Source organism: Trichinella spiralis (assembly GCF_000181795.1).
Source record: "Trichinella spiralis strain ISS 195 chromosome Unknown Scfld3, whole genome shotgun sequence".
NCBI lineage: Eukaryota > Metazoa > Nematoda > Enoplea > Trichinellida > Trichinellidae > Trichinella > Trichinella spiralis.
Genome location: NW_003526942.1, coordinates 106,044 through 125,818, shown reverse-complemented (window position 1 = coordinate 125,818; position 19,775 = coordinate 106,044). Strand labels below are relative to the sequence as shown.

The 19,775-nt window shown below is 32.4% G+C and overlaps 6 protein-coding genes across 6 annotated transcripts; 4 read left to right on the top strand and 2 right to left on the bottom strand.

The window, feature by feature from the left end:
* The first annotated feature begins 1,268 nt into the window (after positions 1-1,268).
* Tsp_12041 (conserved hypothetical protein) lies at positions 1,269-1,934 on the top strand. The gene is made up of 2 exons (XM_003378740.1): positions 1,269-1,418; positions 1,725-1,934. The coding sequence occupies exons 1-2, from the start codon at positions 1,269-1,271 to the stop codon at positions 1,932-1,934; spliced, it is 360 nt and encodes a 119-aa protein (XP_003378788.1).
* Positions 1,935-2,063: 129 nt separating this feature from the next.
* Tsp_12040 (conserved hypothetical protein) lies at positions 2,064-3,316 on the bottom strand. Its single transcript, XM_003378739.1, has 3 exons — positions 3,262-3,316; positions 2,961-3,095; positions 2,064-2,242 (listed from the first exon to the last, which is right to left on the bottom strand). Exons 1-3 carry the CDS (start codon positions 3,314-3,316, stop codon positions 2,064-2,066), a joined length of 369 nt encoding a protein of 122 aa, XP_003378787.1.
* Positions 3,317-5,187: 1,871 nt separating this feature from the next.
* On the bottom strand, positions 5,188-6,286 carry Tsp_12039 (hypothetical protein). The gene is given in 3 exon segments (XM_003378738.1): positions 5,188-5,352; positions 5,370-5,477; positions 6,257-6,286. The coding sequence occupies 3 exon segments, from the start codon at positions 6,284-6,286 to the stop codon at positions 5,188-5,190; spliced, it is 303 nt and encodes a 100-aa protein (XP_003378786.1).
* A 711-nt stretch (positions 6,287-6,997) lies between these two features.
* Tsp_12038 (major sperm protein isoform alpha) lies at positions 6,998-7,375 on the top strand. Its single transcript, XM_003378737.1, has one exon. The coding sequence runs from the start codon at positions 6,998-7,000 to the stop codon at positions 7,373-7,375; it is 378 nt and encodes a 125-aa protein (XP_003378785.1).
* A 4,557-nt stretch (positions 7,376-11,932) lies between these two features.
* On the top strand, positions 11,933-18,796 carry Tsp_12037 (conserved hypothetical protein). The gene is given in 16 exon segments (XM_003378736.1): positions 11,933-12,152; positions 12,830-12,968; positions 13,036-13,085; positions 13,754-13,857; positions 14,189-14,322; positions 15,009-15,154; positions 15,216-15,312; positions 15,326-15,392; positions 15,515-15,688; positions 15,753-15,946; positions 16,440-16,615; positions 16,637-16,662; positions 16,804-16,967; positions 17,025-17,250; positions 17,901-17,966; positions 18,743-18,796. 16 exon segments carry the CDS (start codon positions 11,933-11,935, stop codon positions 18,794-18,796), a joined length of 2,037 nt encoding a protein of 678 aa, XP_003378784.1.
* Positions 18,797-19,643: 847 nt separating this feature from the next.
* Positions 19,644-19,722, top strand: Tsp_12036 (conserved hypothetical protein; the record flags this gene model as incomplete). The annotated part of the gene is made up of 1 exon (XM_003378735.1): positions 19,644-19,722. A coding segment is annotated over exon 1 (79 nt), but the record flags the coding sequence as incomplete, so codon positions are not given.
* Positions 19,723-19,775: the final 53 nt, after the last annotated feature.

The following is a 19,775-nucleotide window of genomic DNA, read 5'->3' as shown; positions in this document are numbered from 1 at the left end:
GCTTTTGCCAGCTTAGGGGAAATTCAACTGCAGCACATGTTGGTTGTCTAGTGAAATTTCAGAAAATCCTTCGTGCTGAATGTTGACTTGACTCATGATAATCGCTGTACAACTTTCTTCACTGTCAAGCTAGTGAACAAGACTAGCTCTGTTACCATCGTAAAGAGTCATTACATGTCAAATTATGAAAACTGAAAATGACTTAGATAAACACGTTTATTTAACATCGCTTTGTTCAGTTATCTCTTCTTCAGGCTGTTCATTTGTTACTTCTATACTTTTGTAGAATAATGCAATTAGATAATAAAGATATTTAATTTGAAAAGAACAAGACCGTGAATTCCATTTTTCAATTATTTCACTCCTCAGTGCTTATCATTAGCTTGTGCTATTTTCCGTGTCGAAGGTTTGAGACGTGTTTCCGAATGATGGGAATAAATAATAATGATAAATATCTCAAAGCTTATTTGAGTTCGTATCTCAAAGAACCGATAAAAGCCAATACACAAAAGCAGATGCCACACGCTCAAGTGCACAAATCATAATGACAAATACGGGTTGTGAATAAACATACAAACAATGGCTTATTGTAGCATATTATTACTGCAATATTACAGGTTTAGTTAAGTAGAAAAGTAAATATTAAAAAAAAACATCTAAAAACAGTGAAAAAATTTTACCGTCAAATTGGTGACGTCACGGATCAAACACTAAAAGAGGTCAAAGGTTACGCAATGAATTGTTATGTAATTAAAAATTTGGACCAATGAAATGAAAAAAATTTTAGCTAATCAAAGCAGAACAATTTTAATCAATGAAAAGTTTAGGCGATAGAACCAATGCTATTACTCCGTAACTATGCAATGAGAAGCGATCCAATGAAAACTCGATGTTTTGCCAACGAATAGAACATTAGCACTGAAAATTTTACCAAGAGAGACTATCCTTTTGGATTTATTCACCAGGTACAAAAATGACGCAGACTTTGCTCTGCAAGCCAAAATAATAATTCCTCTAGCCTCTGTTCCAATAGACGGTTTAGAGCAGGTCGTAGACAACTTAGCAGGGCATATTCCAGACGAACTTCAACTACTACTCGACTGGTTTGAAGACAGTTACGTGGTCGTCAAAATCGTCGAGGTGGTGTAAGACGTCCATCAATGTTTCCAGTTGAGATGTGGTCAATGCATCGCTGAGTTGCCGTTGAAGACAATCGCATCAACAACTACGCAGAAGCTGCTCACCGCAGGTTGAAGGCGGAATTAGGCATGGCACATGCGACTATTTGGAAACTGATTGAAAGCTTGCGTAAGGTGCAGCACGCCGGGGATTTATTTTATGAACAACTGGTGGCCGGTCATCAGCCACCACAGAAGCTGAAAAAATTACGGGACGCTGATGAACGTATAGCTGAAATTGTGAGCAAGTATAACGACAGAGACGTTATCACGTACCTTCAGGGCATAACGCACAACTACGACAGAATGGAATAACTCACTTATTGTCTAATTAAATAATGAAGCAAATAAATGTTATTACAAGTTTTTTGTTTTACTTTGTTGAGTTGAGACTTTGAAAAATTCACTGTAAACTTTAAAAATTCACCTGACAGATCAAGCGGCGAGTTGATCCATTCCGCCGCCAGGTTGACATCTCTAAGATGTTTTAACAAATCGGCTTCAACGAACAAGACAGAGATAGATGTGTGCCCATTTTTTTATAAGGACCATGGTGTTCAAGAAATACCTCACGTCAACCGCTTCAAAAGGCTGTGTTTTGGACTGTCGTGTTCACCATTCTTGGTTATGTGTGTCATAAGATACCATGCAAGGAAATACCAAAACAAATTCCCTGAAACTGTGAACGAAATTCTCGAGAACATCTGTGTTGATGATCTGCTGTTGATGAAGAAGGATGATCCTCAGAGATGGTGACGCAATTGAGAACACTGATGAAGCTCAGCAGATTCAGTTTTGCAAAATGGGCTGGTATCCATTAACAGTGGGCAGCGTTTTGCGTACAACTGCTTGATAAATGGTTTTTTGTGCCTCAAGCTAGGCAATTTAGACCTGGTGGCTCAGGTAAATCTTTTGCGCATAATTTTCTCGAGAAACAGCACTCCGCATTTGCAAGAATTTGTGCGTTTCCGTTGTGTGTTGTGTGAACTGGTAGACGTTCTCCATTGCGTGTTCTTGATAATCGTTATCTGCGTTATCGGTCGCAAACATTATATTGTATTGCACTGCACATATGTATTCGTTATTATTGTCAATATTTCATTCATTCTTTTCGTACTGCATATATTTATGCATTATTATTGCTCTGCCCATCTTTGCGTTCTGAGTGTAATTAACTGAACTTTTTTGGATGATAAGCATATTTTGGATAAAATTCACCTAAAAGATCAAGCGGCGAGTTGATCCATATCTCATCACTTACTCTGCCTTCAACACACGGCCTGTTGAGGAACATGCGCTTGCGTCTGGAGCTCACTGAAGTGTGGAATTTTGAACAGGGTTAATAAGAATTTTCAAAGAAATTTACTTATCACTCTACTAAAATAGTTTGAAACTATTTTTAAAATTATTATGAATTATTCAAATATGGATTAATGACAATGGAAATATAAATGAAACATACTTGCCCATGCAAACATTCAATATAATTTATTATTTTTATGGATGATTTCAACAGATAAAACATTAATACATTATAGGCTATGTAAATGATAAAAGTATTTTTTTAACATAAGTATGAGAAAAAGTATAAACAATTTTATTAAAATATTAAAAGATTATTTTAAAATTAAATAAGATTAAAAATATTATTTTAAATTTCACATTGTGAATTGTGATCAAAAGACACTTGTCAGATTAATTTTTTCAGCAATTTGATGGCAGCATTGCAGCAGCGACAGATGAATGCTAGACAACTGGGGCAGCAGTTGGAATTCTTCTCACTTTCCTGTGTTTTTGCATTGATCGGCTGCAAACTTTGCCCTCTTGGCATGGCACATGCCACATTATAATCATTAAAATTGCCGATAATATTTACTTGATGACAATCACTTTTCCGATCAAACATCGCCGATCGTGCTAAAAAAATATTTTAAATTAGAATTTCTAGCTTCGTCTAATCTAACAAAATTTGTATTTTTCTGTAATTTCAGTTTTCGCAATTTTTAAAAATGTCGACTTTTTTCAGTAAGAGATGAATAAAATTTGAAAAATTGCTATCAATGTAATGATAATTATTGCTTACCGATAGAAAGAATGTTAGCATCTGAATTGATAGCGTTTCTCAAACCGCTTTCCATATTGTTGTCTGATTTTCCATCCCACGTGATAAAATCTGCCGCAGAAATGCTTAGCGAAGCTTTATTTTTTTTCTCCGATTGCAGACAGAGCGACTGTAGTTTAGAATGATCTTCGTCGGATTTTGAATTCGACTGAAAAATGCAACAAATTTATTAAAATAATATATTATTTACATGCGGTATTGAAAATTGAATACTTATAAAATTTTTCTCATCAATTTGTATTGCATCTCAATTTTAGCGCATCATCTTAGTGATATGCGTTACGTATATATATAATTATTAAGTAAATTTATCTGCATATCATGTAATAAGAAATACATTTTCAAATAAGAAAAGTTTTAATTATGTTAAATTTGAATTTTATATTAATCTGAAAACAAATTATATGGAACGTGAAAAATTATTCTATGAAAAGTACCGTAAAGCTCGGATCAAATGTGTTGTCCATTACAGTTCAGCAACCGTCTTCTGCCAATTTTGCAATGAAACTGATGAAAATATTAACACTGAAGTGGCTGCTCTTCAAACGGTACAAAAGTTTTAAAGTATTTTAAAGTGAAATTCAGTGACTTATATTTTAAATTTTACGTTCAAAAATCCATATAAATAATATTGTATAATAAATAATATTTTTTATTTCAGGAAATATTTTTAATATAAATCATTCTTAATGAAATAATATGTCACGATTATTATTGCCACAATGTTTGATTTTTGACTGTGCGTTGTGAAAATTTTTTTCATTAACTGTCATTCTTTACGTGTCTTTTGCTTTTCAATTTTACATCTTAGACTCCGTTGGCTGTGCATTACCAATACACAAAGCCGATGGCTACTTTTTCACAGCTGCTGTTATGTTTTCAATGAAGTTTTATTATTGAAATAAATAAAGCTGATTGGCGAGACGTGTTTCTCATTTGGTAGATTGATCAGACATTGAATATAAATAAACCAATATATTTGTAAATTTTATTCAGCTTGCTGCTTGAACTCTGTCATAGCGGCTCCAGCGAACCAGTGCTTTAAGCAAACAAGTGCATTTCAAATTATGCATAAAACAGCTGAAGACTAATGACCTGTGAGCCATGTGCAAATTGCAATATTCACCTGTTGCGTCATGCACTTCGAAACAATCTCGTGTTGTTGCTAATGTTTGCTGCAGTGAGAAATTGAAACGCATTTACATATAATTTACGCCTATGTAGCATTTTCTGTTCATCATAGCACGGTTAATATATTTGAATTTTCTGCAATAAATATATTTGCATAGTCTCATTTCAGAACAGTGCCAAAGGAACAAGCACGCGCTTATTACTGCTTTGAATCCAAAACCCATGTACTAAACGGTGAAAACAGCACAATAATCCCCTGACAACTGTATTTTAAACAAATGCGAACGTTTCATATTTGAAGTCACATCGCTAGAGTAATATAGAGAAAAGTATTCATAATTTTGGAATTTACTTTTTTCTCGTCACTTCAATAAACAACAAAAGACAATATTCAAATTTATAAAGCACCTTTCAATTCCGTCTTTTAGAATGGTTTGTTAAATTGAGATGAATTTGAATTCAAATAACAGAAAAGTTAATTAAAAATTTTATGCCGTTATTACGTTTCATAATAAAACAAATTAAATATGAAAAATATTAAAGAATGCTAATAATTTATAAATACATATATAATGAGTGAATTGAATAATTGAAAAAGAAAGTCATTTTGTTGATGAAATTTTCACTGTCTTATTGATGTCATTTTTAAATTTGTTTTCCTGAAGATCAATATATATGTGTTTCAATGTGACAATAGCGTTCAATTTGTAGAATTAAACTTTCATTTGTTCATTTTTGTTCAGCCAAAAGGGTCGCTCAGATAAACTGCTCTGTTCTTGCTTGAATGTCTGATTCAAAGGAAGCAGTGATCAAAGCCAGCGATGCTGCCGTCGCTTCAGAAGGCCGATATTTGCCGCCCTGTTGCGTTGGTGCACTCACTGTCAAGACGGATTTGGATTCTCTGGCGTCATGATCGGCCAGCTAAATTTGAAGAAAACTGGCTTAAAGGGATGAAGCGCCTTGAAATTGTAGCAACTCATTTTGATCTCATTAAAATGATCGTGAATATAATCGCTCCGTTGGAGAAGCCGACATAGCCGTTGCAACTAATTTATGAACATTTTTATTTATATGTTATTTGAAATATAAATTCATTTTCTATTCAATACCATTCCTAAACTGATAAATTTTGAAAAATTTTTCTTATGGAAAATGACAACTAAATTCAGATTTGAAAATTATTATGTATTATGTTAATTATTATGCACTCAAATAGAAAACGATTTATTATTAGTTATTAATAAAAGTGTCTAATCATTATGTAGAAAAGATAAAGGCAAATCAAAATCTGACTTGATTAAATGTTTGCATATGTTTACCATAACTTGCAGTAGAATTTAAAAGTAATTAAAACAGTCTTTCTTCATGAAATAGCAGCATTTAATTCTAATTTTACTGAAATATATATATAGCTGCAGAATTTTCTATTTATGTAAACTTCTAAACCATTTACGCATGGAGTTCATGCTATCATGCTTGCTGAGCAAGAATGTACTTAGAAATTTCAATTTAAATCATAGTTAAACAGCCAAATAATAATACGTATGATATTTTAACTTTTAATTAATTTTAATTTATCAAATAAATCAGTGAAATTGAAAGTAAATGTTTTGCAGAAATGAAATGCATGCTAACAAATAAATAATGAAAATTGATTTTTAATCTATAGTTCAATTCTTTTTGTTTATGAAGCAATTTACTTTAATTCAAACGTTATCAATGTATACATTATGTGAAAAACAGTATGCGCATTGCTCCAAAAATGATTGCCTGTGTAAGTTATCAAAAAAAGCTAAAGATTAGAGTAACTGCTATGAAAACTTACTATGAGATTTGTTTGCCACTGTTTCCACATATATTTATAAATATGCAAAAATCTTTAATCTCACACCTGTTATCTGAGCTGATGTCACGATGATTACAAGAAATTCTCATAAAGAATGATTATCAATAATTTATCAGCGGTCATGGGTGTAGACGTGACATTTCATAATAATGTTGTGCTGATGGCAAATGGTTTTCAACAATGATGCAAATTTTTCACTATCCCACATACTGATATATCAAAACCTGCTCCTGGATTTTCATTATTAAAATGATCAGCATTTAGCAATATAGTAGCATAATTTATTGCATTTTATTATTGCATTAATTTTAAAATGTGGTTTAAAGTTTAAAGTTTAAGGAATAAACACTAACTGTTTAAACATACATCATTCACTGCTTAATCACTTGCATATTTTTTATATAAACGGTGACATTCAACTGAGTACAACCGTTTCATTTCTAACATTAGATATTATATTTTATTATTAAATAATAAGTTCTATTCTTTTAGTTAAACATCTGTCGATATTTATAAATACGCTGAAGAAAATTCCAAAAATTCCCGCATTACAAGTTTCTTTTGAAAGTAAACAAAGAAAGGTATTTTGAAAAAAGCAAATCTTTTCTAATAGCTACTTTCCATGTATTATTAAAAGAATGTTTGCATCAGTTTAAGATTTACGGATTCCGTTGTACAAACTTTAATTCATTACATTGAAAAGCATTTCGAGGTAGAAATATGAATGAACATTTTGAAAATAAGGGAAATGATTGCGCGTATAATGCAGTATCATTTGAACCATCAAAACGAATTTCATTCAATGCACCATTTGCTACACGACAGAAATGTTGCATCCGCCTTACCAACAATGCTCAACATACAATTCAGTGGAGCGTAAAAACAACTGCACAGCGCCGACTATATATTGGTCAGAAATGTGGACTACTTCTTCCTTTCCACTCTTTGAAAATACCAATACATCTAATACCTTCTATCTGTAGTCCTGGGAATTTCGATCGCTTGACATTTACTATGGCTATTGTAGATGAACACCAGAATGTAGCAGTGCCTACATCGCAAAGACGAGAAACTATTTTGATTCATTATAATTTCTAAATATTCAATCCGGTGTACGTTTCTGATAAATTGTTTAACGTATAATGTGTTTATTTTGAAACGTTTAATAAATATTTGCAGTAAATTTTTGAATAATGCATATATTGCATTACTGACTCGTTGAAAACTCTTTCACTAATCAGATGATAATAACAAAACGTTAATTGTATTAAGTTTGTTAATTTAACTAAGTTAATTCGCTTAATAAGTAAATTCGTAATTAAGCTATTTAATAAGAATGTAATAAGTTTAATATAGACTAGGTAAACAATATCTTTAAATGATGATATATCACAATTTACGCATATAAACAGCAGAAATTATCATAATGCAAACATGTTACGCTTAATGTTAAAAATTGCCTATTATTGCTAATAGGTAGCAGTCCTTGCCTATTCTTGATAATAGCCAAATGGATTGACTAATATGAATAATTGGCAATATTTTTGCGTAATACTGAAAATAAGCAATGAGCATTTGCCTGATATTGAAACGACAGTTCACTACTGACGCTATATGTTGAAATGCTTTTATTAATGATGTATTGCTAGAGAATTTCAATGATAATCATTTCATTTCATTCAAAAAATGATAAATGATTAGGTTCAAACATGTTCAAAATAATTTGCATCTGAAAATGGCCTCATAATGAAATTTATATGAAAGCAGAAGGCAACTTCTTACCAATTTTTTAAAGTACTGATGGATAGAAAGGCTATTTATGAAGAAAAGCTCTGTGTTCTGATCAAAGAAAACGGACAGAATGCAACGATTTTTCTGACTTTGCAGCACGTTCAAATAATTATTGGCAGTATAGGAATCGAGTCAGTTGGTCCAAAATATATCCGTGATTATAATCAAAAATATAATATCATTAAAATAAGCTAATCAGATTGGTCGAGTATCATGAAATTAGATGCATTTCCCCTACTGAAGAAATGTTTTATGCTATCAATGTTGACAAAAACATTTCGAGAAGCACTGAATAAATAGACCAACGTCACAGCAGAAGCGAGCCATTTGCTTTTCCCATTTTGTGTAGAATGACACAAGAAGAAAATGAGAAAACTTTTAAAAAGCCTGGTTGTTAAACCAGTGATTATTACAATTGTGATGTCTCGAGCCCAGGTGACAATGTCTTTGATAAATTTTCAACCATGCCTGATGGTGATTATAAATATATCATAACTTATTTGAATCACTTTACGAAGTTCTGCATTTTAAATCCGTTAAAGGCAAAACGGGCAAAAGAAGTGGCAACGAAGATGCTCGAAATCTTTTTAATGTCCAGTGCTCCCAGCATTCTGTAATCCGACAACGGTCAGGAATTTTCAAATGCCATAATTGCCAAACTCAAGACATGTTGACTGGAGTTGAGGCTTATCTCGGGTAGACCCCAGCACCCTCAGAGCCATGGTGCGGTTGAATGCCTAAACGGCGTTCTGCAAGACAAATCGGCAATTTAGATGTGAGAAAAAGAAATACAAAAGATGATCAATGGAAATGAAACTTGTTCAATGACAAATTTATGTTATGTTCACGAAACAGCTGGACAAAGGTCACATTTGGCTAGTAGCCACCGCCTGGACTGGAGTCCTGCATTCTAGCATAATCGCTAGTTGATGTAGCCAAAACAGAAGAAGAAATTGAAGGATTTTTAGCATCTGAGAAAGAAGCGAATGAGAAAGAACGCTTGAGCAGTCACGAAGAAAAGTTTGAAGAAAATGAAAGTATTGTTGAGAAAATTTTGCCGCATAAGGATCAGACTTTAATGAAAGCATAAAAAGAAGCAGCGGCAGGGTAGTCTAGAGCAGTAGAAAAAGTGACACTACAAATTACGAAAATGATAAAACCGCTTCATATAGGTCACAATGCTACACTCAGAGTGCGAGATGTCGACCGTGGAGCTGTGAATCTGATAAATTTCCTAGTAGTCATCATGGCAGAATGCGAAGGAATATACAGTGTTGGCTGCAGAGAAGGAAAATTGTCATCCAAATTTACAGCTGCGAATTTACAAGTAATATCAAAAGATTTATTATCAAGTGATGAATCATCTGACCTTGAAATTCTTCTTAGGACTGCAGTAACTAAAGATACGAGATGCTAAGGATATGTGACGTGCATGCTCCTATCTGCCTGCTCATCTAGTCGAGGCGTTGCAGTAGAAAAATACTATTATGCAATTCTGATCTGAATCTGAATCTGAACACATTCAAAAATGTAAAAACTTCGCGTGATACATTTGTGCCTGACAATAAATATAAATATCATTGATGAAAAGATTTCAGCATACAGATTGGCTGGTGAACCGTTGTTTCAATATTAGGCAAATGCTCATTGTGTACTCTCAATATTATGCAAAAAATTGCCTATTATTCAAGCAATCTTTTCACATATTATCAATAGTAGGCAAGAGCAGCTGCTTATTAGAAATAATATGCAAAAGCTTGCCTACTATCAATAATAGGCAATTTTAGATATCAGGCGTAACAAATATACTACAACGCAAAGTAAAGATGAAAACTGAATTCTGTCTGGAATAGTTGTAATTAGTGGATGCTCTTCAAAATATGAAAGAGGAAAAAGCAAAACGTGTGTTAAAAAATGCAAAAAAGGAAAGTGCCTTTAGGTTTCTTGCAACCATCAGCTGCACTTTGTTATCAACAGAGGATTTCACTATTATGCATTAAGGTGCTTTTCCCCTTTACTAATTTGAATGCTATTCGTAGTGATGACGATGATTTTAGTCCAATGCAGTGAAGAATGAAAATTGCTATACACATCTTGAAGCAGAATTTATAATTTACATTGCACTGGGTGCACAAAAGTAAACATAATACTGAAGAAAAAAAGGATGACGTAACAAAAAAAATGCAACCTATCACTTGTACTGCAGTAAGAATTAGTGCGTGCTGCATGTATTATGCTCATTTTTTGAGTAATTCATGAATTCGTCAACTTTAAGAATCTTACTGACTGCATCACTATGATAACAAAAAATGACACTTTTGAAAATGGTAATATACACTCTAACACTTGAATTTTTTGTAAAGAGTTTGTCTAGTAACACATTTTGTATTAAATGTTTACATTTATTTGATTTGAATGATATTTTGAATTGAATGAATGGATTGAATGAAATTTAAATGATACTTACTGAAATATACTTTGAAAACATACCATGTCTATTTCACTGAAACATTTTATGAGTAGAAAAAATAACTATTTCATGTTCTTATAAAAATGCTTGGTTATATGAGTAACTGTCGCTGTAAAAATTAAAATCTTTTCAAGCGTCCAAAAGCTGATTTCAGCTCTAGCTATCCTTCCTAACGCAGTTATTACTGTTATTTGTCAAATATTCTGATTTAGTGGTGCAGCTTGCATCATTGCACTGCATTCAACCGCTGCATAACATTATTTATGTGACAGTCATAAGTAAATGTTTTGATTAAAGTTAAAGCAAATGCACCTAGCTTATTTTTAATACTGATTTCTTTGATAAAATTATTTCTCATTTTAACTTATTAAAATATAAAACTGTTTCCTTTCATTCAAAGTGTGTCTTAAAAAAATGACACATTTCAAAAAATTTTTTTAAATGTCGCGTAATTTAAAATAACGTATAGAAGCAAAACAATATGTTTTAAAAAGTGAATTATAGTATGGCGCTGAAAGCCAGTAGTTGTTTTGATTTAGGCCTAGATCATGCTGTCCGTGATACATGTACTTATTCTGATATAATGATCAATAAACATTCCTGAGTATCAGTAGCTGTTATGGCTGATGCTAAGTGTAAAGCGGTCAGGAAGGCAATTACAGATGGTATTAGCAGTGGGATCACACGTCCAGACAGAAACTAGCTAATGTTTCCCTGCCAATCACCTATAATATTCATTGCAGAGATGAATGTTGAGCTCTGATTCAAGTGAATGAAAAGCAACCTATATGACTGTAAGTCTTCATGAAATCACTGGGCTAGAGTAATGACCTTCTTTATTAATGATGACGTATTGGATTGACTCGCTGATCTCAGAATAAACGCAGGGCGCATATTTGAGGAATTTTGCTCATGTTTCTTTGAATGATATTCTAATTCAGAAAACGTCCCATCACTTCATACAACCTTCTAACAGCTGAGATCAGATTCGACTGAAACCATGACTGAGTTTGCTGATGAGCTACATTACTTGGCCTGCAAACTTAGTATAAATGAAACGTCTGTACAGGATAATTTTATTATGGGTTTTTGACCGCCGCAGCTATAATTATCGCATCCCACTCTCCAATTCACTAAGTTCGAAAACGCTGTCAAGTTTGCCTGACAGTATAAGGAATCAACTCGACTCTTTTCTTGTCCTCAAGTAGGGGATCTTCACGTGCACGATGATGAATTGTCAGCATTGAAGCCTGGTGATCAGGCTCAAACTAGAAACATTAATCATTGTTTTAGGAGATGGAGCTGTTGACTCTCCAGCAGCCATGTCATCAATTACCGCAGTAAAACACGCATATGTTGATCTTACGCCATGACAATCTGATATCCTGGATGAAATGATACCACCGGAAACCATGCCCTACAATAGTAGCGACCACGAAGCAACAGACATGACGCTGCTCCAAGCACTATTCAAAAGGGAGATGCTCATGCCAGTGGACAATCTATTTCATGTCCCTCAGTCAATGGTGTACATCAGGTCACACCTAAGGAATCTACACAAGAAAATGAAAGATGTTCACGATAGAATAAAACAACAAGCGATGAGAGAACAAGGTAGATGACAGGAATATTATAACAAAAAAGGAAGTGAGCAAAATTTTGAGGTTGGAGAGAAAGTGTAACTTTTAAAACCACAGAATAACAAAATTAGTAAACGCTAGGAAGGACTGTACACTGTAGTAAAGAAAAACGAAGTCAGCGGATACAGAATAAGATCTGAAAAAATCCCCTAACGACGCGTTGTTATACATCACAACAGACTAATGCTATACACTGAACAACTCCTGGATGGACAGCAACTACAAATAAAACATGAGAAATGACACTACCAGACAAGAAAACTGTATTATATAGCAAGCAGTGGTGATGAATTTTATGAAGCATAAACTACAAAAGTGAATAGCGTACAACGCAGTTGTTCGCGGAAGAGATGAAGTAGAAGTGAAAATTGATAACGCGTCCTTATATACATGCGAAAATGACGTCACAGCGTCACGCTCTGTCGCTCAGCTCTATCGTGGGCTAGAGCTTCCGCCTAACTTGACGAAGACTAAAGGTCAGGAGAATGCTTTTCCCAACAAGTGGCAATACCCATAGTACGTGGTACCCCACTACAAAGTATTACTTGGCAACAACAGCCAAATACACACGAAACAGAACTTGTAAAACAACGTTCAATATGACGTTCATGTAACATTGTTCGAGGTGACGAAGACCGTCCAAACATCTAGAAGACTACGTAATATACACAACAGATGCAGTCCAAAGAGGACTGACTCTTCATGGAAAGGAGCAGTATAACAGCCAGACGGTAACACAGAATGGACAATCAAATGAGAAACCATACTGTGGAAAAGGAGATGAGGCGTGGTGAGTAGTTGTCTTGACATTTGCTTAGTTCCCGTTGTCAGTATTACACACGACTATTTTGATTCAGTAACCAACAAACTGTGCTGATCACAATAGTTGTTATGGATGAAGATAACCGTAAATTGGCTAAGAACACCGCTATAACTGCTTCCAATTGATCTTTTACCATTTAATGTTATTGTTAATTGTGAAAAACAAAAAGAACAATGTTAAATACTATTTAATGTAAAAGTAATAAAATTAACTATTTTAAAAATGTATGAGGTGAAAGAAATTCAAGATATTATTTTTGAAATTTGTGATCATGAAAATAATGATAAAAACAACAAACTGTCCTGTTAAATAAGAAAATAAGTAGAGGCAATCGAAGCAACGCAAATGAATAGAAACTGAACATGTTCAGTAAAATACGGAAATTATGAAAGTAGGGTACCGTTATCATGAAATCAGTCTGAGGGTATCTGACCAATCACAACGAAAGAAATTTCACTAATGGCCATTACATATATGGGTTTCTTAATAAGCTTCACAATCTTGGTGTCGTGGTATAAAAAGAAAAATATTATGAAGACCTCATTTAAGACAAATTTAACATTTTTATTCAATGATTTTTTATTTCAAGTAAAAATTATTCACCTTCTGTAATTAATTTTCAAGTTCATAAGTTGTCAAAATTACAGTAGGTTTGTTTAGTGTTGCCATATCTTACTATACAGTTGGTAGAGATGAGCGTTACCTATTTATTTGTTAACCTTGATAAAATAATATCTTTTTTTATTTTCTAGAAACGTCAACGTCAGCTATGGATGCAAAAGGTAAAGGAGATGCTCGAGATGTCTTTAACTTGATAGACTGTGGTAAGGAAGATGAGCTGGCTAATTGTGTCAACGTAAGTCATGTTAATACTTTCAAATTTATTTAAGAATATCTTTTGTTAGCCAAGCAAGTATATTTTGAAGGATAGAAAAAAATTTTACACTTGTTAACCTTAATAGCTTTCAATAACTATTTAAATATCCTTACACATTATAGCATCGACAGTGCTTTTGTTTAATTTTGTCTTTATTTTTTACATACGTTTTTATGCATTTATATAACATTTTAATAATTTTCCACAATTCACAAGTTTCGATTTACGTAGTATTAATTTGAAAACTTCAAATTAGAAAAATCCATCTGTTTTGGATTCCGAGAATGTGAATAGATTTACAGTTGCTCAGTACGCCATACTAAGAAAGAAATGGAAGCCAATTTTAAAATGGCTTCCTAAAATTGAGTATCGTTTGAAAGAGACAATACTCATTGCTGTTCTTGGTTCTGAAGTGAAAGTTGTTGCTGCACTACTCAAGGACAGGTAAGAAATTATAAATGCAGCAGTAAAGTTAGCTGATTAAAACGTTTCATTTAACATTAATCTTTTTGAATGTTTAATAAAATGAGTACATTCAATTATCATAATATGATGATATATTATAATTCACATTTTTAATACATAATGATTAATTCGCTGAAGTTTTTGTTACTACTTTTCAGCTTGATGTGATGCACATATATAGTTATTTTATGTAGTTTTCTCTTAGAATCAAGTGAAAATAAAACTTTTTTACTAATGAACAAATTAATCTATAGTGATTAAATGATGTGCAAGTTATGTTAAACTGTACCATCTGATATGGAAATTTAAGAAATTTAATGATGCAGTGTATTGTACAATGTCATTAACTTTTATTTTAAATAAAATATTTAAATATGTGGAATTTTGTATTACATAATATTTATTAAGGCATGAAAAGGCGTGCCTTTAAATTTATTTATAATTTATCAATTTACGTCACATTTTTTTATTACTGGTACATTTACCTTAAAATCCAGTTTACTATTTTTTGAATCACTGTCAAATGTTAATGAAAAATTTTAATTTCAAATATTGTAAGAAATATTAGCATGTAATTCAAAATATATTATAAAATCAGAAAGCAAACTGTTTTGCTTTTGTTAACTTCTGGGTTTACTATGATTATTTATATTTTTTATCTTTAGACGATATGATGCGAATTCTGAATTACCTGTACTTTTCCCAAATCATCTAACACCAATAATGGTAGCAGCTCAAATGGGAAACTACAAAATGATAAAATTATTTGTTGAAATGGGTTATACAGTTCCCATACCTCACCGAGCAGGATGTAATTTTTGTTATCAGTATGTACTTCATGGATTTTTAGATAACGATTCATTTATTTTCAGGCATTTGCAATGAATGTGAGATGGAGAAAAACCATAAGGATGATGTCAGCATTACTTTACTGCGACTAGATAGTTACAAAGCATTGTGCAACCCTGCGTATTTGCTTCAGGACATCTTTCCAGATCCTATCATTGAATCATTCATGCTTTGTCGTGAAATGGACAAATGCATGGATTGTGAACCATATTATAAGGCAATTATACTCTAATCTTGAAAGCAAACTTTACATTTAATAATATTATCTTTTGGAAAAGCAATAAATGCAGTGAAACAAATTGTATTAAAATTGCTTATTTAGGACACGTACAATAAGTTAAAAGAAAATTTACGTCGTCTCCCAACTGCGCTTATTCTGTGCTGCCAAACAGAAGAGGAAGCAGCGGTTTTGCTTAAGGAAAGTCAAGGCGCTCCAGTTGGATCACTGACTGCTTTTCCTCGAGTATCTGTTGCTATTGACACAGATCAAAAAGATGTAAAGAAATCAAAATAAGTTTTTCAGCATGTCTAGGTTTACTCATACTTTTTCATATTTTTAGTTTTTGAGTGATCCCCGTTGTCTAACCGTACTGAAAAAGAAATTTAAAGGTGAATGGGCTGACTGGAATGGGATAAGCAATTCAGAAAAAGTTGCTAGAATTGTTGTGCATACCGTCGGTTATCCGATAACAAGCTTGGTGAACGTGCTCACTAATGGAAAAGTCTTTAAATCTTACTCAACTCCAGTTGCAAGGTATGTCACTCAATATTAAAAAGTCAATAAACCTACTGTAAAACTCGTTCACATTATAGTAAATAAATTGATGTAAATAATAATTTATGCATAATTAAAAATATTTATCAATTTTAGATTTATTTCTTTTGCTACGTCATATGTTATATTTTTGATGTGTCTGGTAGCGTTCACGCAGTACAAAGAAAGACGAGACCTCCGCGGTGCACCAGACAACCGTACAACTGAACAATTAAATTTGTCTTACAGTAAATACAATGATAAATTTAATTTTGTGTTATAGTTTTCAAAACAATTATTATTTGCTACGTATGGATTTTTTTGTTTTCCTGGTTCACAATTTCATGGACAGATGTCATTCAACTGGGCTTTAGACGATTTTTATACTCTTGGTGGCGTTGGTACGTTTGCTGAATTAGGAAATGTTTTCAATTTAAATTTGAATATAATATTGTCAGAAATATTGCACCATTGAAAAAACAATATGTTCTAGGTATGATCTAATTCTGATGAGCATGTATCTGCTAGCTTTCAATGCATTCATGAACTCTTGGTTAGAAGTTAAACACCACGGTCAACGTTATGCACACAGAGTTCATTGGGATCCATACCATCCTACTTTGTTGTTTGAAGTTTTGTTTACATTTGCGTCAGTGATGGCAAGCTGGCGTTTGTTTTATTTTTTTCAAGTATTTCGCATGTATGGACCAGTAGTAGTAAGTTGAATTGTATATCTCAACTTGACAGGCAATTCAATGTTATTGTAAAATGTTAATCAAATGTATGACAATGTTCAAGCATTCTTTTCTTTAGCTGAATATTTGTGAAACATCATTAATGTTTTTATCTTTTTCAAGATTTCTATTGGAAGATGTGTGAAAGATATTCTTATATTCATGAGCATGTTTGTTGTTATCATTGGTTCATTCGCTCTTGGTCTAAATTACCTTATTGAACATTACAAAGGTAATGTTGTTTTAAGAGATGGAAAACTGTACGAACAGCCTACCTTCATGACAAGGTATTTTTTTTTATTTTTTGACAACTGTTTAACAATAGTAAGGGTAGCACATTTTAGCATTGAATCAGCAATTCGATACCTATACTGGGCATGGTATGGTTATTTGGACCCAGAACGTCTGGAAGTGGTTGTGGGACAATTTGGACCTGACAAAGAAGAAACAAAGCATCATTTAGTACAATCTGCTGCTGAACTTTTATCTGCTTTATATTATATCATTCTTGTGGTATCGTTATTGAATTTAATGATCTCTATCATGTCAAATACTGCAGCAGCTGTGTTGGTTAGCAAAAATTTGTTTTTCAATTTATTTGCATTTTCTATACAAACATAAAACATACATTTTCAGGAAAATAGTGAAAAAGAATGGGCTTATGTTTTGAGTCAGATATGGATGGAATTTTTTGATGAATGTCGAATGATTCCACCCCCGTTTAGTTTACTTCAGCTATTAATACATGGAATAGTTTATATTTTTAGACGATTGTTTCAACGAAAAAAATACAAAGACGTTAGACTATCTGCATGGGTAAGCAAATTTAAAATACATTATTATTAGAGTTGGTGAATTTAAATTTGCGTTGAAAGCAACAATGGCATTTTGAAAACGAATGCATTTTTCTTGTTCTCAAGTCTTCAGGTTTTTTATCATTAAGCTTTCACATAGTAATTATTTCATAAAGAGATGATATAATTTTCTTAGACAGTATTTCTTAATTTCAAAATGACTTTGTCTTAATTGTTTGAGAATTGAAATTAACCAAAATGAATAGTATTCTAGCTTTTGCATTTGTTATTTTAAATAAGAATTTTATATTTTATTTGTAGAACATGAATTACAAATCAGAACCGGAGGAAAGCGATGATGAATATGAAGTGAGTTGTCACTTTTTCAAAAAGTTAGGTTAGTCTCACTTAAGATTAACATTTCAGAATCTTATGGTGAAGTTGAAACATCGATTACTTGGTCGACGAGCGTTAGAAGAAAAATTTGGCAAGGTATGTACAGTTGATTTCAGTGTATGAAATATTTTTAAATATTTACTATATTTAAACAAATGGGGTAACATTGCAATACTGCAAAACAATGGTTCTGAACGACTGTCAGCGCACGCCGCCCTCTTAATCAAAGTTGTGCAATTAATACCCCTACTCCCCAAAAAAGAAAAGTATGTACGCAAAGTAAATTGTTGCCTCATGGTTGAATCAAGCCCAGCTGCAGTACGATGTGATTTTAGTACAGTGGTAAATGATAAACTGTGCAAAGCTGAGGCTGTTATGCTAAAACTAAGATGACCAGTAAAAAAAGGCGGTGAAAATTTAGCCAGAAGTAGAAACTTGTAAGAAACGGTTCACTGGGGAACAAAAAGTCACCAACATCAAAATAAAAATCATTACTATGATATGCAGGCGAGCAATTTGTTAATGCATTGTAAATAAGATGATGATATCTATTGACTAGGCATCTTAGGAGCCGCATAAATTAACTATATGAGCTCAGGAAGTACTTCAGGTTTCAACAGAAATGAACTTTTTAATTTTGAACACCTATGCAGGACTAAAATTTCGTGCTTCCCCCCGTACCCTTCACACGCCCCCCCCGCCCCCTAGGAGAACGCACCCCTCTGGTTGACCAACACTGTTGTAAAAAAATAAATATTTTAATATACACATATGTTGTATTAATTTCTTTTAATAAAATTAAATTATACTTTCTTTATGAATTATGCAGCAAAGTTATCATTTAATGTCATGAAATGTTAATTTTATTTTAGGAAGCTATTATCATCACTGGAATGGAAACGCTCAATATTTACAATGCAATTTAAACAAAAATGTGATAACAGTTGAGCAATTTGAAGATGCCTTCACTTAATGCACTTAATATGCTAGTATAAGTCAACTTTATTTCATATTACACTGATGTTTAACATAGTGAAATGTTAAAAATGTTTATTGTGCAGTTTTTAGGTGAGCAAGTTTATAAATTATGTAGTACAGTCAGTAAGGAAAGTTCTCAGTTGTTACAATAAAATATATTTTTTTCATGATTTTTATTATTTATAGATTGAAAAATTATATTTTTAATTTTCGTGTACAGTTAATGAACTTTGTTGGAAGATATACGAAGCGAACGCACATATACGGACAGTAAAGTGAAAATTCCAATCATACTAAACCGCAAAATAGTTGTTGTTGATCAACCAAACTTTGGCTTCGGAAAACAACGGATCACTGACGGCAAACTGAAAAAACAACTCTTCTTTAATCCAATTAAACATTTACATATTTATGAATATCAAACCAGTTTAAAAATAAAATACAACTTTCATCAGAACATCAGCTATAACATATGCATATTTCTTTTTCTTTTTTTGTTTTATTAATTCCTTCCGCTTTTCATTCATAATTTATATAAAGGACGCAAAATCTGTTTACAACAAAATGAAACCAACAATTGTGCAGCGATGATTAAATTAAACATTAAATATGGAATGAATTATTTAAAAAAGAAATTAAATTCTTAAAGTTGTTGTTCACTGGACAGAAAAGATAAATTCCTTGCTGAAATACTTTCCAATAATCAAAAAAAAAAAAATAAAACAATTCCTATTGGCATTTGTAGTAAAAGGAATGTGTAGAAAAATTTTAAAGTGCAAAAAAGCAGTTTAAACAATGAACAATTTCAGTGCCCAACAACAACATCTGTTGAACTTTAAAATTACAAACACAACGTCGTCATTATTGAGAAATGGTCAATTTATAAATCGTGTGTGTCAGTTAAATACTGTACAACTGTGTGATAAA

Bases quoted from the DNA above. Each gene is read 5' to 3' on its own strand.
- Tsp_12041 (XM_003378740.1), top strand. From the start codon at position 1,269: ATGGCACATGCGACTATTTGGAAACTGATTGAAAGCTTGCGTAAGGTG. The intron at 1,419-1,724 runs GTGAGCAAGTAT...TTTTTTTATAAG, and splicing joins ATGAACGTATAGCTGAAATT to GACCATGGTGTTCAAGAAAT.
- Tsp_12040 (XM_003378739.1), bottom strand. From the start codon at position 3,316: ATGGAAAGCGGTTTGAGAAACGCTATCAATTCAGATGCTAACATTCTT. The intron at 3,096-3,261 runs GTAAGCAATAAT...ATATTTTTTTAG, and splicing joins TGCTAACATTCTTTCTATCG to CACGATCGGCGATGTTTGAT. The intron at 2,243-2,960 runs GTGAGAAGAATT...ACATATGTGCAG, and splicing joins CAATGCAAAAACACAGGAAA to TGCAATACAATATAATGTTT.
- Tsp_12039 (XM_003378738.1), bottom strand. From the start codon at position 6,286: ATGTGGAAACAGTGGCAAACAAATCTCATA. The intron at 5,478-6,256 runs GTAAGTTTTCAT...TTCATAAATTAG, and splicing joins AGTGGCAAACAAATCTCATA to TTGCAACGGCTATGTCGGCT.
- Tsp_12038 (XM_003378737.1), top strand. From the start codon at position 6,998: ATGAATGAACATTTTGAAAATAAGGGAAATGATTGCGCGTATAATGCA.
- Tsp_12037 (XM_003378736.1), top strand. From the start codon at position 11,933: ATGATACCACCGGAAACCATGCCCTACAATAGTAGCGACCACGAAGCA. The intron at 12,153-12,829 runs GTAGATGACAGG...CCAAACATCTAG, and splicing joins ACAAGCGATGAGAGAACAAG to AAGACTACGTAATATACACA. The intron at 16,663-16,803 runs GTAAGTTGAATT...ATCTTTTTCAAG, and splicing joins GCATGTATGGACCAGTAGTA to ATTTCTATTGGAAGATGTGT.